Raw genomic sequence first — 13,092 nt, forward strand, 5'->3', positions numbered from 1 at the left:
AAAGTAGAATGTTTAAGGGTTTTTCAGAAGATGTGTATCAAAAATAACCACAACAATTAAAATACACACACACACACACACACACACACACACACACACACACCAGTAAAACAAAATGAAACAAAGCCTCAAATCTTCAAACCAGATGCTGGAAAACAGTAACTCTTTAGTGTTGAAGCTCTAATTCCAGGAGAAGAGGGAACGCTATATACAACCAAAAGAAGATAAAAGACAAAGAAGAACAAAGAACAGAGAACTCTTGCTAAGAGTCTCTAATTTCTTCAAAGTAGAAAACAAAAAGAGAAAAGAGAAATGAATATTCCCTAACTTTGGAAGAAAAGGCAAGGTGGAACAAGGGAGGAGCCAGAGGGAGGTCTGGGTTCTGGTTCTGCCCCTTCTTGGCTATGTGACTGGGGCTGCCATGTGCATTAGTTTGAGCACAGAACAAGGGGTGTGTGTGTGTGTGTGTATATTTTAATTGTTGTGTTTAGGCTGAGATCCAGCCTGCACCCCACTTGCCAAGCTGGAGCCCTGGAGAGGCATCTGCCAGGAGAAAGGGCAACTTTGCCTAATTCACACGAAGGCACCACAAGTGTGAGCTGCAGCTCAGTGTCTAAATCACAGGACCTTTTATAAGCCACAGTTTTTTCATCTGTATAATGGAGACAATGTTATCTAATCTCCCTACCTCATATGAGGATCAAAACAATGTGTGAAGCCCTTTGTATAGTACTTTACAAAAACCATTGTTCCTGTTGCACATAAAAATGCAGAGGAAGAATGGGATAGTATACAGATTCAAGGAGAGGGAATAATTAGTCACGTTTTCCTTTCATGCCCCTTCATTACTATTTAAACACATTTGCATAGGGTAACATACCAAATATTTTATTCATTTATCTCAGACTTCTATCATGGAAGCCAAAACATGTGTGTATACATGAGTGTGTACACACACACACACACACACACACACACAGATACTAGTCCCAAACTCTTCTGACTGGGAAAGCTAAAATCCAGATGTTCAGGTTTTTATTACTTACTATATGCAATCTTCCAAGTAATTCACTTTTTTGTTCTTCTATAAAACTGAGCTACATTTGCTGTCAGAACTAGTGTTCAGCAGTCCCTTGTCAAAAGAATTGATCAGCTATCAGCAGATCACGTTACTTAGATGATTCCAGAGACCAGCGGGAACAGATGGGTTCCCAGCCTCCTAGGCTTTTCGTGTGCGAGCGCCGGGGGACATTTAAGGGCTGTTTAAGTGTCTAGCCATATCAAAAAGACACTGGAATAAATGAGTTCAAGGAAAGAGAACACTGTCTACAGTTTGCATGCGTTCAGTTAGAGTAGCTGGAGTGGCCAAACGCTTTTCTGTTTTAATTCTCAGGAGTCCAAGTGACTGCAGCCTCTAACATGGTACCAATGCTCGACACAGGAACCGCCAGCTGGCCCTCTGGAGACCATATTTTATTGTCTTTTGTAGGAAGTTTTTAATCCTCTCTTTACCAAAATGTTTCCAAAGTTGAGAATGACATTAAGAGAAGACAGTGAGGCATTAAAAAAAAAAAAATCTAAGCTAATATTAGGACTCAGGCTGCCACTTCTACCATACAAGGTTATTTCACAGTACCTTGTTTAGGCAGGAGGCTGGGCAAGAAGTTTCTTAGAGGATCATTCCTAGAGAAGGGGCACGTACCATTTAAGACATAACCGCTATTTCTTCTTGGACATTCTATTGGGCAGAGTAAGTATTCTGAAGAGAAACTTTACAAGTTAAATAACAGAAGAGCCGAAGCTCAGAACATGAGTTTTGAGGCTCACTGCAGCAGGTACACCAGAGGACTTTTTGGGGGGGCTGGGGGCCCCCCTGTCAATTGGAGGGTCAATGTATCGGTAGTTTTGCTTTGTTTTGTTTTTCAGGTTTGGAGGGAGGAATCAGTGCACTTTCTCTCTTTTGGGCTCTTGCTGCACACATCCTTGTAGAACCCATCTGGTCACTCTAATTTGCAGTTGCGAAGCAGCAAGGTCACCAAGGAGGAGAGGAGAGGCACTGAGAGATGTCCGCGTCACCACGTGATTTCCATGGAATAGCTGAGATGTGGCATCGTAGCATCACTGTTCTCCTCAACAACTACAGGTCCTTCAGTCTGCAGCTGCCTACAGGGTGACCTGAAGTCCTGCATCTCCTACAGCTTGAGCAAAAGCTGGAAGAGTGACCTGTTAGGAAATTTCTTAGGCAGACTGACTGTTGCATAAACAGATATGCGCAGGACGTAGTATGTAAACATATGCACGTTTTGGCTTTCACAGAATCTTTGACAAATGTACTCTTTATTTTATATTCTTGACCATATCTCATATGGGTCTTTCCACACATATCACTGTTATCATAAATTCATCACTGGGAGCTATAAAATAGCCAAATTGTGAGTTATTAGGAAGATGGCTTTCAACAAGTAGCTGAACATTGAATAACTCGAATTCATATTTGCATAGTTGGGCTTGGGGAATCAAAAGGGTTTTTGTTTCTAGATTTCGCTTTATGAAATAGCTCACACACTTAAGTATAATAAATATTCTCACTTACCAATGCTGGCGACAGTGACATGTATCCTAGCAATTTCTTGTACTGCTCAAAGGTGAAAAACTGTGAAACAAAACCAAACCCAGAGATTTATAACCATTTCCTGCAACAAACCCTTTAATTCAGTCAAATGTCTTTAGTAAATCATGATACTAACCAGCATTTTAGAAAGATGATAAACCATCAGGCACAGTTTTGAATCTGGTCTCGGGTAGCTGCTGGCGGACCCTACTTCAACATTCGCATTTTCCAATGCAACTATAATAGCCTACAGAAGAGCTGATGGAAGGAATCCTTTATGGCAGTAAATGAACCATACAGCTTCCATTTACCATGACCATTTTTAGTTTCCCCAGACATCAATAGACTTCTTTTTTATGGCAGTGATTCAAAATTATAGGCAGAGAGACCCAAAATCTCTGGTCTCCTATGTTTTCTCTGTGAACAGCTTTCCCAGTGAATGCCCAGTTTTCTAACCCACACCCCGTTCTCGTCTTGAACATGCGCATATGCTCTTTCTTGTGTATCTCTATTGTTTCACGGTTTCCGAACACTCACTGATAATGAAAGCGCCATGGTAATACAGAGAAGGACCCAATGAGGTCATCCAGTCCGCCCTGATTTAAAAGCAAGAGTGTCTTCAACCTTTTTCCCTTCATGAAGAGAGTTGTTTGCTCCTTCCTTTAATATCTGATGAGGGAGATTTTGTAGGTTCCTTTCATGAGGTTAACATTTCATATAATTTTCTCTGCAAATAAATTTCTATGAAGGCAAATCTCGTCAGACGTCATGTAATGTGCCCCCACTACATTTCTCTTCTCTCTTTCTGTACGCTGTATTTTGGGAAACAACTCTGCTTGATCATGATGTTTTGCTCCTGGGAGCTCTGTTAGTAGAAGCTGCTAATAGTGCTGATAAGGCACATTCTTAGGTCCTGCGAGGGCCCGATTTTTAAGACCCCAGAAAAGGCATAGGTACTTTATGGTCTCGAATGTCTTCTATTCTATTACTTTATAACCCAATAAGATGGGACGAAAAAAAGCAGATGTGGAGATCAAATAATACTCTGTTGTTAGAAAGAAGTAGTTCTAGGTAGACACGGCTCTGTGAGTCTTTGGACAGCCCCAAAGCCATTCTATCACCACAGAGATTTTGATTCTTTTAGAGACCCAGGAATAAATTTGTGCCATCCTTCTTTAACTCAACTACAGTTATAAGCTTTTCTAGATCAGGGATTCATTCATTTACTCATTCAACAAATATTTATTGGATGCCTCCTGCAAAAGTAAAGATAGAGAAACCCCTGCCTCTTTGATCAAATGTTCTAGCGGGTGGTGTCAACCCTGTAACTTTCCTGGTATTAAAAAAAAACCAGCACCAGCAGCTACCACTGTTTTGGTGAAACCATTAACCATAGAAGGAAAAGTGTTATTGTCTTAAGCTTGACAGATAAGCTTTTCTCTTCGTTTTTATGGTCACTGTCCTCAGTATCCTTTGATAATTTCCTTGCTGGGGTTTCGATAGGAGCAGTCCCAGGACTGAATCCTGGTTATGCTACTTAGTTGTGAAAGCATGGGCAAGGCTTCTGACATTTCTAGCCCTCAACAACACAAAACTTAACCTTCTAAAATATACCTTCAATAATGGAATTTAAGTAAGATTTTTTTGACATGCCCGACACAGATAGGACTTTCAGGAAACCTTAGTTTTCATTCTCTTTCTTCACTTTGGCTAATAGAGGAACCACAGTTACTCGTATCCCTCCACGGTAGCTTGCTGTGGTCCAGAAAACATGCTAAGATCTTTGCTTGTGCGACTGCACTAAATCCATACAACACCATTCCGCTTATAAGCATCAGGTTATAGTACAATCATAGTACAACCATGACTCTCATTTTGTAGATACATATCCTGCAGTTAGTGAGTGGAAGGACTGACGGCAAAGCCTGAGTATGCTCTTAACCACAACATACGCTTGCTCACCACTGAGCCGTGACTGTTAACAGTGTGCGATTCTCTGCCCTACAGTTTTCTTGCTGCTGAGGTCTTCTTGCCTTCCCTGACCTTGGAGGCCCAGAGTCCCTCAAGGCAGAAGGTTTCAAACCTTTTTGAGCACAATCTACGTAAAAAGTGTTCACGTAACACACATACACATGCACTCATGTATGCATGCACGAATGCAGTGTCCCCTTATGTTTATTTATAACGGAAGCAAAACATTGCTGTAAAACAGTTTCCTCCCTCACTATGTGTAAGGCAGTATGTTTCTATTCTGTCTTGTGAAAAAAAATTCTGGTCATGACCCATTACATCTAGTGACCCACTAAATTGATTTTATGACTCATAAGTTATGACCTACATTTGGAAACACTGGGTTCAGGGAAGTTCTGGGATGGATGGACCTCACAAAAGCCCTCACTACCTTGTTCTCTTCCAGTGTGAGGATGCGGTAAAACATTCATTCATTCATTCAACAAATATTTACTGAATGTCTCTCATGTTCAATGCTTAGAAGACATTATCCCAGAACTATATTCTTAAGTAGATGAGCTGTTATTTTATTTCCTCTCTATACAGCACTACTCCTTCATGTCTTTCATGGTATTTCTCAGTAGTTCCTCAGCCACAACGTGACCAATGCAGAGATGTGATATAAGTACCCTATCATATAAGATACAAGATTACATTCTAAGGATAAAATTGGGAGGGTCAACATGTAATCAGGTTGCCTCCCCAAAGTCTTACTGATATGTGACTATAGAGTTTTAAAAACATTCATATTCAATTAAGGTTTTGGGAATCCTGAATAAAAAATCTAGAACCCAAATGAATCATGTCATATATAACCTATCTACTAGAATCTAGAAACTGGTAGTCTCACCTAGGAGAAGTGGCTGCCGTGTGGTCTCCAGAGAAGTGTCGGGCTGTGGCTGGGCAGGGGAGGTCAGTACAGTTTGCCTGGGAGACACAGTCCTCCACCGTTTTCCCCTTTGCTTCCATTCATGCTCACTTAGCAATCCGATGACTAAGGTGACCTCCCAGGTGTTCTGTTCTGGGATGCAGTTAAATTACATGGAAATGGTATGGTCCACTTGGGTCTTGCTTTTAACTACCTAAGCAGCACTCAGACTAGGGCTAATTATTCCCCACTACCAAGGCAGACCCTTTCTGCAGACTCCTGTCAATGCCCTATGCATGATGAGGCCCTCCAGTTCCACTGGTGGGAGCAGGGACTATTCCTGGCCCTGTGGGCTTGCCATGCCCTGTTCCCCCAAATGCTCTGGACAGCTCTTTTGCAGGTTTTGCTAGTTTCTTCACATGCATGCACTCGGCAGTTCTCCGCTGAATATTTATGGGGTCCCTCTGAAGAGCTTAGGAGCTCTCTGTGCAGTTTTCTCTTTTCTGATACCTCTGTCTTGTGAACTCTAGCTGCCTTGCCCTCTCCAGCCTGTCAGCTCCATCTCAACCCAGGGGGTAGAGCGGGTTCTGCTTACATCTCCCCGGCATGCCTGGGGTCTGGAAAAACCTCTCCAGGCAGTCATCTGGGGGCAAATCATAAAGCTCATCTCACTTGTTTCCCGTCCCTGCCCTTCCTTGTCTGATGTCCAGTGTCCTGAAAACTGTGGTTTCATGTATTTTGTTCATTTTTGTTGCTGTTTCAGGCAGGAGAGTAAATCTGCTCTCTGTTACTCTATCTTGGCTGGAAATGGAAGTCTTGGTCTTCCAAAAACTGAAGAGTAGATGTGGGAATTTGGGGGAATAGGATAGGACTGTCTCCTGTGATAAATCAATACACTTTCTTTCTGTTTCTCTCTGTTTCATTTGTATATCGAACACTGATTGAGCATCTAGTAGGTGTAGACACCACGACAGGTGTAGGGATCGTGACAAACAAATAGCCTTCACAGTTCCTACTCTGTTGTGGGTCTGGTTAGCATCAGATGGTCCTTGAGAGTCTGTCCATGGAAAAATGGTATTTCTGGACCTATGAATCTCAAGACCAGATTCTAGAAACTGGAACATGGTGCCTCCCACATCTGAAAGATCAGTTGGTCCCTTTTCTGAGGTCTTTATTTCCTTTTGCTAACTGCAATACTAATTCTGTCTTAATCTGTGAAGGGGGAAGTTTCATTTATCTAGCATTGATGAGTCTTACTTTAATGATCTTGTTTTGAAGACTAAAGTGCAGAAAAACTTCACATTGTCTGTTTCTGATTATAATAATGATTGTAATCGAAGTGTCAGTCCCAATGAATACACACACACACACACACATATTCACATTTATTCATGTATATGTATGTATGTGTGTGTCTATTTATATATGCATGTATATATGGTCTCTGAATACTTCTTCTGAAGTAAACTTTGATGCCATACAATGAAGCACTTTATGACGTAAGGTATTGTTACAATCCAATGATCGCCTTCCTCACAAATTCCAAGATAAATATCTATAAAATGAATATTTTTATAAATTGTATAGAAAAAGTAGTGCTATCCATCTGGCAAAGATATACTTAACTCCAAGTTGGACTTAAAAAGCCAAGGCACTTACCATATGTCTCAATAATTTTAAGGTAAAATCAACTTGAAACAAGATGTCTGGGACACATACACCATATCCAGTTGCCCAAAAGTTCATCTGTTAACCATTGCTCTGGCAGCGAGCATTGCTTTTTTTCTTAAGTAGAGACTAACTCAGTTTTGTAAAGCTCAACTTTTTTTTTTTCCCTTACATAAAAGACTGTTCAACACTGATAAACTTTAATCCTCTTCAAATTTAAATGAAATCGTCTCCAATGTGTAGTATTAAGGAAAAATACTCCGGGAAAAACTTTAATTACAACTGACTCTATTTATCCATGTAAAAACACTGAACAAATGAATATATTATTCCATGGAGACAAAGTGACTTTCCTTTTGAAAAGGAACTCTGCTCTGTTTGTTTACTTGGGCAATCTTTTATCAAGTGAAGCCATTTCATAATTCAATTCAGCTCTCTTGTGTACTTTGGTGAACTTTTTCCAGATTCTCTACTGCGATTCAGATCCTTCTAATGAAATTTGTATTGAAGTAATAATATAAAATCACAAAAACTATGGCAACAAAGGGGATGAATTTATAGAGAAAGTATGTTTTAAAGCTTTGTGTTCTTTTTTTTTTTTTAAGATTTTACTTATTTATTTGACAGACAGAGATCTCAAATAGGCAGAGAGGTAGGCAGAGAGGTGGGGGTGGGGGAAGCAGACTCCCTGCTGAGCAGGGAGCCTGATGTGGGGCTCAATCCCAGGACCCTGAGATCATGACCTGAGCTGAAGGCAGAGGCTTTAACCCACTGTCACCCAGGCGCCCCTAAAACTTTGTGTTCTAAATTCTAGACCTAACTTAAATTCTATTAAATTATTATTTGACATAATGTAAAAGTATGGTTGTCTGTTCATGTTCGTTTTCTTTATCACAAATATCAACTTAGTTAACCTCTTAATTTACTGAGCAAAAGTGTAGAAATTGTCCCATTTTGCCTTTCAGGAATATTGGGAATACAAATTGAGTAATATATCTGAAAAAAGCTTTACGTCATTAGTTGGAAAGGAAGTCTTTTGGCCTAAGTGTATGTCATCCTTCTTATGGAAAAGACAAAGCCATATTTGGTGAAGTCAAGTGGTGAGGGTAGGGGGCACTGCCAGCCAGAGTCACTGTGATCAGGACTTCTGTCCAAGAAAACATAGAAAAGAGTAATCAGATTTAGCTCTTTCTTCCCCGGAGGTCCTGCCAGATCTCTGTGTTCCTATCCAGATACTGAACCAGCAAGCAGTACATAAACTCCCATAGTTATGTGGTTAAAGAATGGAAATCAGCATAGTGGAAGTAATAATTTTGTAAAAACCAGAATAGAGAATTTTAACAGAAGAGCCCTGGGTGGAGGGGCAGGGAAGGAAATGAAGTTAGTGTGCCAAATAAATGTGTTATATGAGAATCATACACAAAGAAATACAGTGTATTAGTTCGTTGTGTTCACAAAATGGAACTGATTTAGGGAAAAGGGTTTTTCTACCACGCTTCCCTCCTGTCCTCTCACTTTCTTCTTAATAATTCTTGCTCCCAAGGAAAACTGATGAATTGCTTTGAGAAAAAGGAGCACGTTATTTTGTGGCTGCTGTGGTTCAATTACATGAATTTCATTTACCACCATACTTTTTGTATAATTTCCTTATCAGAAGGAAGCGCCTTTATCCAGAAAAAAAAAAAAATCCATAAACCAATATGTGAGAGAGTGATCTGCCCTAATAATTGTAATAGTCATGTTATAATTTTCACATTCAATTTTTTACTATTTTATCTTTAATTCACATGAACATCCCGCAACGTTTGTTGCGGGATGTCTGTTTTCACTTGGTGGAAAGGTATGCAATGCTTACCTTCACTGCTCTTTTTGGTGTTTCAGCCAAGATTGGTGGCAGAATCCCCTTGTAGAAACCAAACAATCTATTGGAGAAATAAAAGATTTCATGTAAAGGAATCAGGAAATAGGTAATTCTGCCTTTGTCATGGATAAAGCAACTAATCTTACAGTATTCCCAGTTACTCAATGTAGCACACCAATCATGAAGTCTTCCTTTGTTTTAACTCTAACATGCAGAGATTATGAATTCTATACTTATCAGCTCTATGAAATTCAGAAGAATAAATGGCACCAGAGACTGGAATCCCCTGTTGCTAAACACAACAATGAGTTGTACCTTAAGAATGAACTTGACATTTCTCACTTTGAGGGATCTTGAATTTTTTCCCTCAGTTGTGTGGTAGGTGGTCCACGGTTTTGTACTTCTTCCCTTGTAAACAAATGAGGTTAGGGTTATACCTAAGCCTACTAGACTGGAACTTTCTGAGCTAACAAGGGGCACAAATCCTCAATTCCAGCTTTGCTAACACAAAGGAACTAACAAGCTCCATGACTATGGAAACTGGGCTACCACCTCTGTCCTGAGTTAGTCATGATTTTTTTTAACTTCCTTGATGGAGATAGAAGGTCAGGGGCATATGCTGCTGACAGAAGACATGTCAAGCTTCCTTGCTGATATGCAGTCTTACGAGGCCTGGGACGACTGTTGCTGCCAATGTTGAGGGACTTGTCACATACTCAAATGTTTTTAGAAACAAAAACAAAAACAAAAAACAAAACTGAGAATGAGTGCCATATGCTTATGATAAGGTTCATAAAATGTCACCACTTATTTCATATTAGATTTTAAGATTCAAAATTTTAAATTTGTCTACCCTGGAAAAAAATATATGCCATGCACTCATTTTAAACCTGAAATACATAAATAGAATATTCCTTATTATTTTCCGAGATCATTGGTTTTCCTGATGAACCCATAAGTGACTACAGAAGAAGGCAGGACACAACATGTCTGTATTTTAGGATGTCCACTTAACACGGGGCTGGAGCTTTTCCCATTGACCTCTCAAACTTCACTCCAACTTCCTTAAATTGGGTTCTGCTTCTAGAACAAGTTGAGAATTTACATATACTAATTCACTGTGCCACCCAGTCCGACATGGTGATTTCTCGCTCTTCCTGGATTCATTGGTGTACAAAGCACACTTCAGTTAAGGAAGCAAAGGTCTTGTTTTATAGCTTCTAAATTGTTAGCTCCTTGAGGGCTGAGTGTGCATTAGTGTGCTTACCCCAGGGGCTTCTCTGTGTGTGGCTATGTAACCAGGACACAGACTTTGTTAAGCATATGGATTTTGCAAAAGGGAAGAGAGGAATCAAATGATCCCCTGAGATGGGCTTACTCTACCTAGTATTTTTGACTTAATGGATAGTGCTAGCAGACATATGATTTGAAGAATTATGGGAATTCATGCTCCTCTTTTCCATTCCAATTTCAACTACTAATGCCTGAAATTCACTTATAAAATTCAAATACCACCACTCTTTATCATTTAAATTTCATTATAAATTAATCATTACATAATTTTCAGCACAAGAGTGACTAAGCATAGGCTTGGTCTTCCCAGAAGATAAATGTGATTATCTGAATAGAAGTTCTATATTTATAATGAAAGATTTATTAGTTCTGTTCTTTCTGTGCTGATTTTTCCTTATCTGGAAGATTATGTCTGGTTTTGGGGGAAAATGTTAAGAAGAACATTTAAATAACTAAAGCTTCTAGAACAGAGTGTCCCTGTTAATAACAGAGGTACTTGAAATCTCATACAGCAGAGAACAGTTAGAGGAAGAACAGTCGCTCAGCCTGGAGAACAATCACAGGGAGAAACACGATGGATGTGATCAATCTCTTGAAAGATGAACATGTAGGAAAGAGCTTCGACTTCTCTGTTCATTTCCAGGTGGTAGAACTAGGACCAACAGGTGGAAGCAACAAAAAAAAGACACATTATTGGTCTTGTAGGAGCTTAACATAAGGAAGTACTCCTAATAGAACCATCTACAGATAGAATGGGCTGTCCTAAAAAATGATGAGTTCTCCTTCCTGGAACATGGTCAAGCAGTATAGATGGCCACTTGTCATGGATATCAGAGATGGGATATATACGGCAATGGATGAACTTAATGGCCTCAAGATCGGTCTACTCCAACCCTCAGATTCTGTTGTTCTGAGAAATGTATCAGGAGGATATGGGAAAGTGCTCTCCTGAAGAGACAAAATCTTAACTTCAAACTTTTGCCTGAAGTAGAGCACTGCTTCTCTGGAGGAGGACAGAAATCTTTTAAGTAACGCAGAAGGTCTTCATTTTAAAAATGATGGGAGAAAATATTAAAAAGAGGTGTAAGGCAGGAGGGAAGCGAGGCAGCTGGGAGAACCATAAGGATTTAATCTGAAAAGAGCGGGGAGGTCCAGAGCCCTCTGCTTCAAGTTGGCGATGCTTCCTTGATGTGCTCTCCTTCCCTTCTCTCGGCTTGGTTCCTTTCATGTGTAATCACCACCCTCCCCAACTCCCTGCCACTGCCTCCAGCCATCCCACCATCCTGAACTTTCTAACAGTGAATGAACAGCTTTAATGGGAAATTCTCAAGGACCATAGGCAGGCTTTGCTGGAAAATGGGAAGCTAGATCTACTTCCTTGCATTGTTTCCACAGTATATCTTTGCAATAGTGGACATCTACAGAAGAGTTAGGCCAGCACTTCTTCTGTTGAGAACTGCCCCACCCAATTTTTTAAAAACACTGGTGACAGCACGTGAGTACAATATGATACTCCTTGTAGGCAGTTGGTTGATTGGGCAACTGACCAAAGGGATCCAAATGGTATTCTGTCTCTTTGCCTCAGTTAATCTAATCCAAGCTAGACCTAGCAGAGTTTTTCTCCAGGATTTGAGAGTTAGAACTGAAAAGGTCAAGTCTTGCTCTGTGTGGTTCAAGCTATAAGACAGAAAGCTAGCATGTAAGTGACAGTCACTTTTTCTGTTATTTGGAGAAGGTTAGCCTGTAGTGATTTAAAAAAAAAATAAAAATAAAAAAGGAAGATACCATCCAGGGAAACACAAAAGCAAGATGGAAAAAAGCATTTCTCGTACTGGGTGTATGACCCTGCTGTCAGCAATTTTTTATACTTAGTTACATCTCAACCCTTCTTGAATATTGGCATTTCCCTTTGCTTTTTGTTCTTTGAGATACTGAGTATCATTTAGAATAAATTCCTTTTTTTTTTTTAACCTAAATAATTCTGAGTTTGGTTTATTACTTAACAACCCAAGGTCCTGGATCCAGAAAGTAAGTTTCATGGTCCCTACAGTCAAAATGCATGCCAAAGGACCTCCGTGCCATGCCCTCTCCCACGAAGAGGCTTTTTGTCAGTGAAGATCGGCATTTGGGTCAATCAGAAGAGTCACACGCAGAATTAGAGAAAAAGAATGTGGTGGGGAAGGGCGCAAGCTGACTAGCTACTTTTCTGACTTGATTAGATTATTACTGGAGGCTTTCTGAAGGTGAAGTATGACCTACAGTTTCATAAAAACAAAAAGGAATTGTAGCGTTTTATGAAGGAAATACTTTTTTTCTACTAGAGAACTAATGTTTATACCCACATGCACTGTTCTCTCTTGCCAAATTTTTCTGCCTTCATGTAGCTTTGGCTTGAAATACAGAGCATATGGCTTAGGAGGACAATAACTAGAGAAGTTAAGAGATTTGTGACACCCATATCAACATGCTTTATCCTGCTTACTTCTCAAGAAGCAGACTGACACATCCGGTCTACTCCCTAGATGAATGGAAAAGAATTCTAAAGTGTATGAGGCATTAAGAGCAGTTGTTTTCCCTGAAAAGGCAGTAAGGCCATGATTCTGGCTTTAAGTTTTGACCAACAACAAGCCAACTGGAGAACTCTTTGGAAGAGACACAAGAACCAATGCAAGACCTCCCATAACAAGGTGGTATGACCTATATGGCAGCCCTCACAGCTTGTTTCTCAAGATTGTTACTTCTAAAAGTTGCCAATTTGATTTTAATTATTCTATGTAAGAA

General features: G+C 40.0%; 1 protein-coding gene across 2 annotated transcripts in view; it reads right to left on the reverse strand.

The window, feature by feature from the left end:
- SLC25A21 (solute carrier family 25 member 21) overlaps positions 1–13,092 on the reverse strand; it is a 510,014-nt gene that overhangs the window by 43,263 nt on the left and 453,659 nt on the right. For both annotated transcript variants that reach the window (XM_059181944.1, XM_059181945.1), the window contains 2 exons: positions 9,013–9,079; positions 2,594–2,653 (listed from right to left, as the gene is read on the reverse strand). In XM_059181944.1, the coding sequence (XP_059037927.1) occupies positions 2,594–2,653; positions 9,013–9,079 (127 nt within the window). The remainder of the gene's footprint in view (positions 1–2,593; positions 2,654–9,012; positions 9,080–13,092) is intronic.

The sequence above is a fragment of the Mustela lutreola genome, chromosome 7 (assembly GCF_030435805.1).
Source record: "Mustela lutreola isolate mMusLut2 chromosome 7, mMusLut2.pri, whole genome shotgun sequence".
NCBI lineage: Eukaryota > Metazoa > Chordata > Mammalia > Carnivora > Mustelidae > Mustela > Mustela lutreola.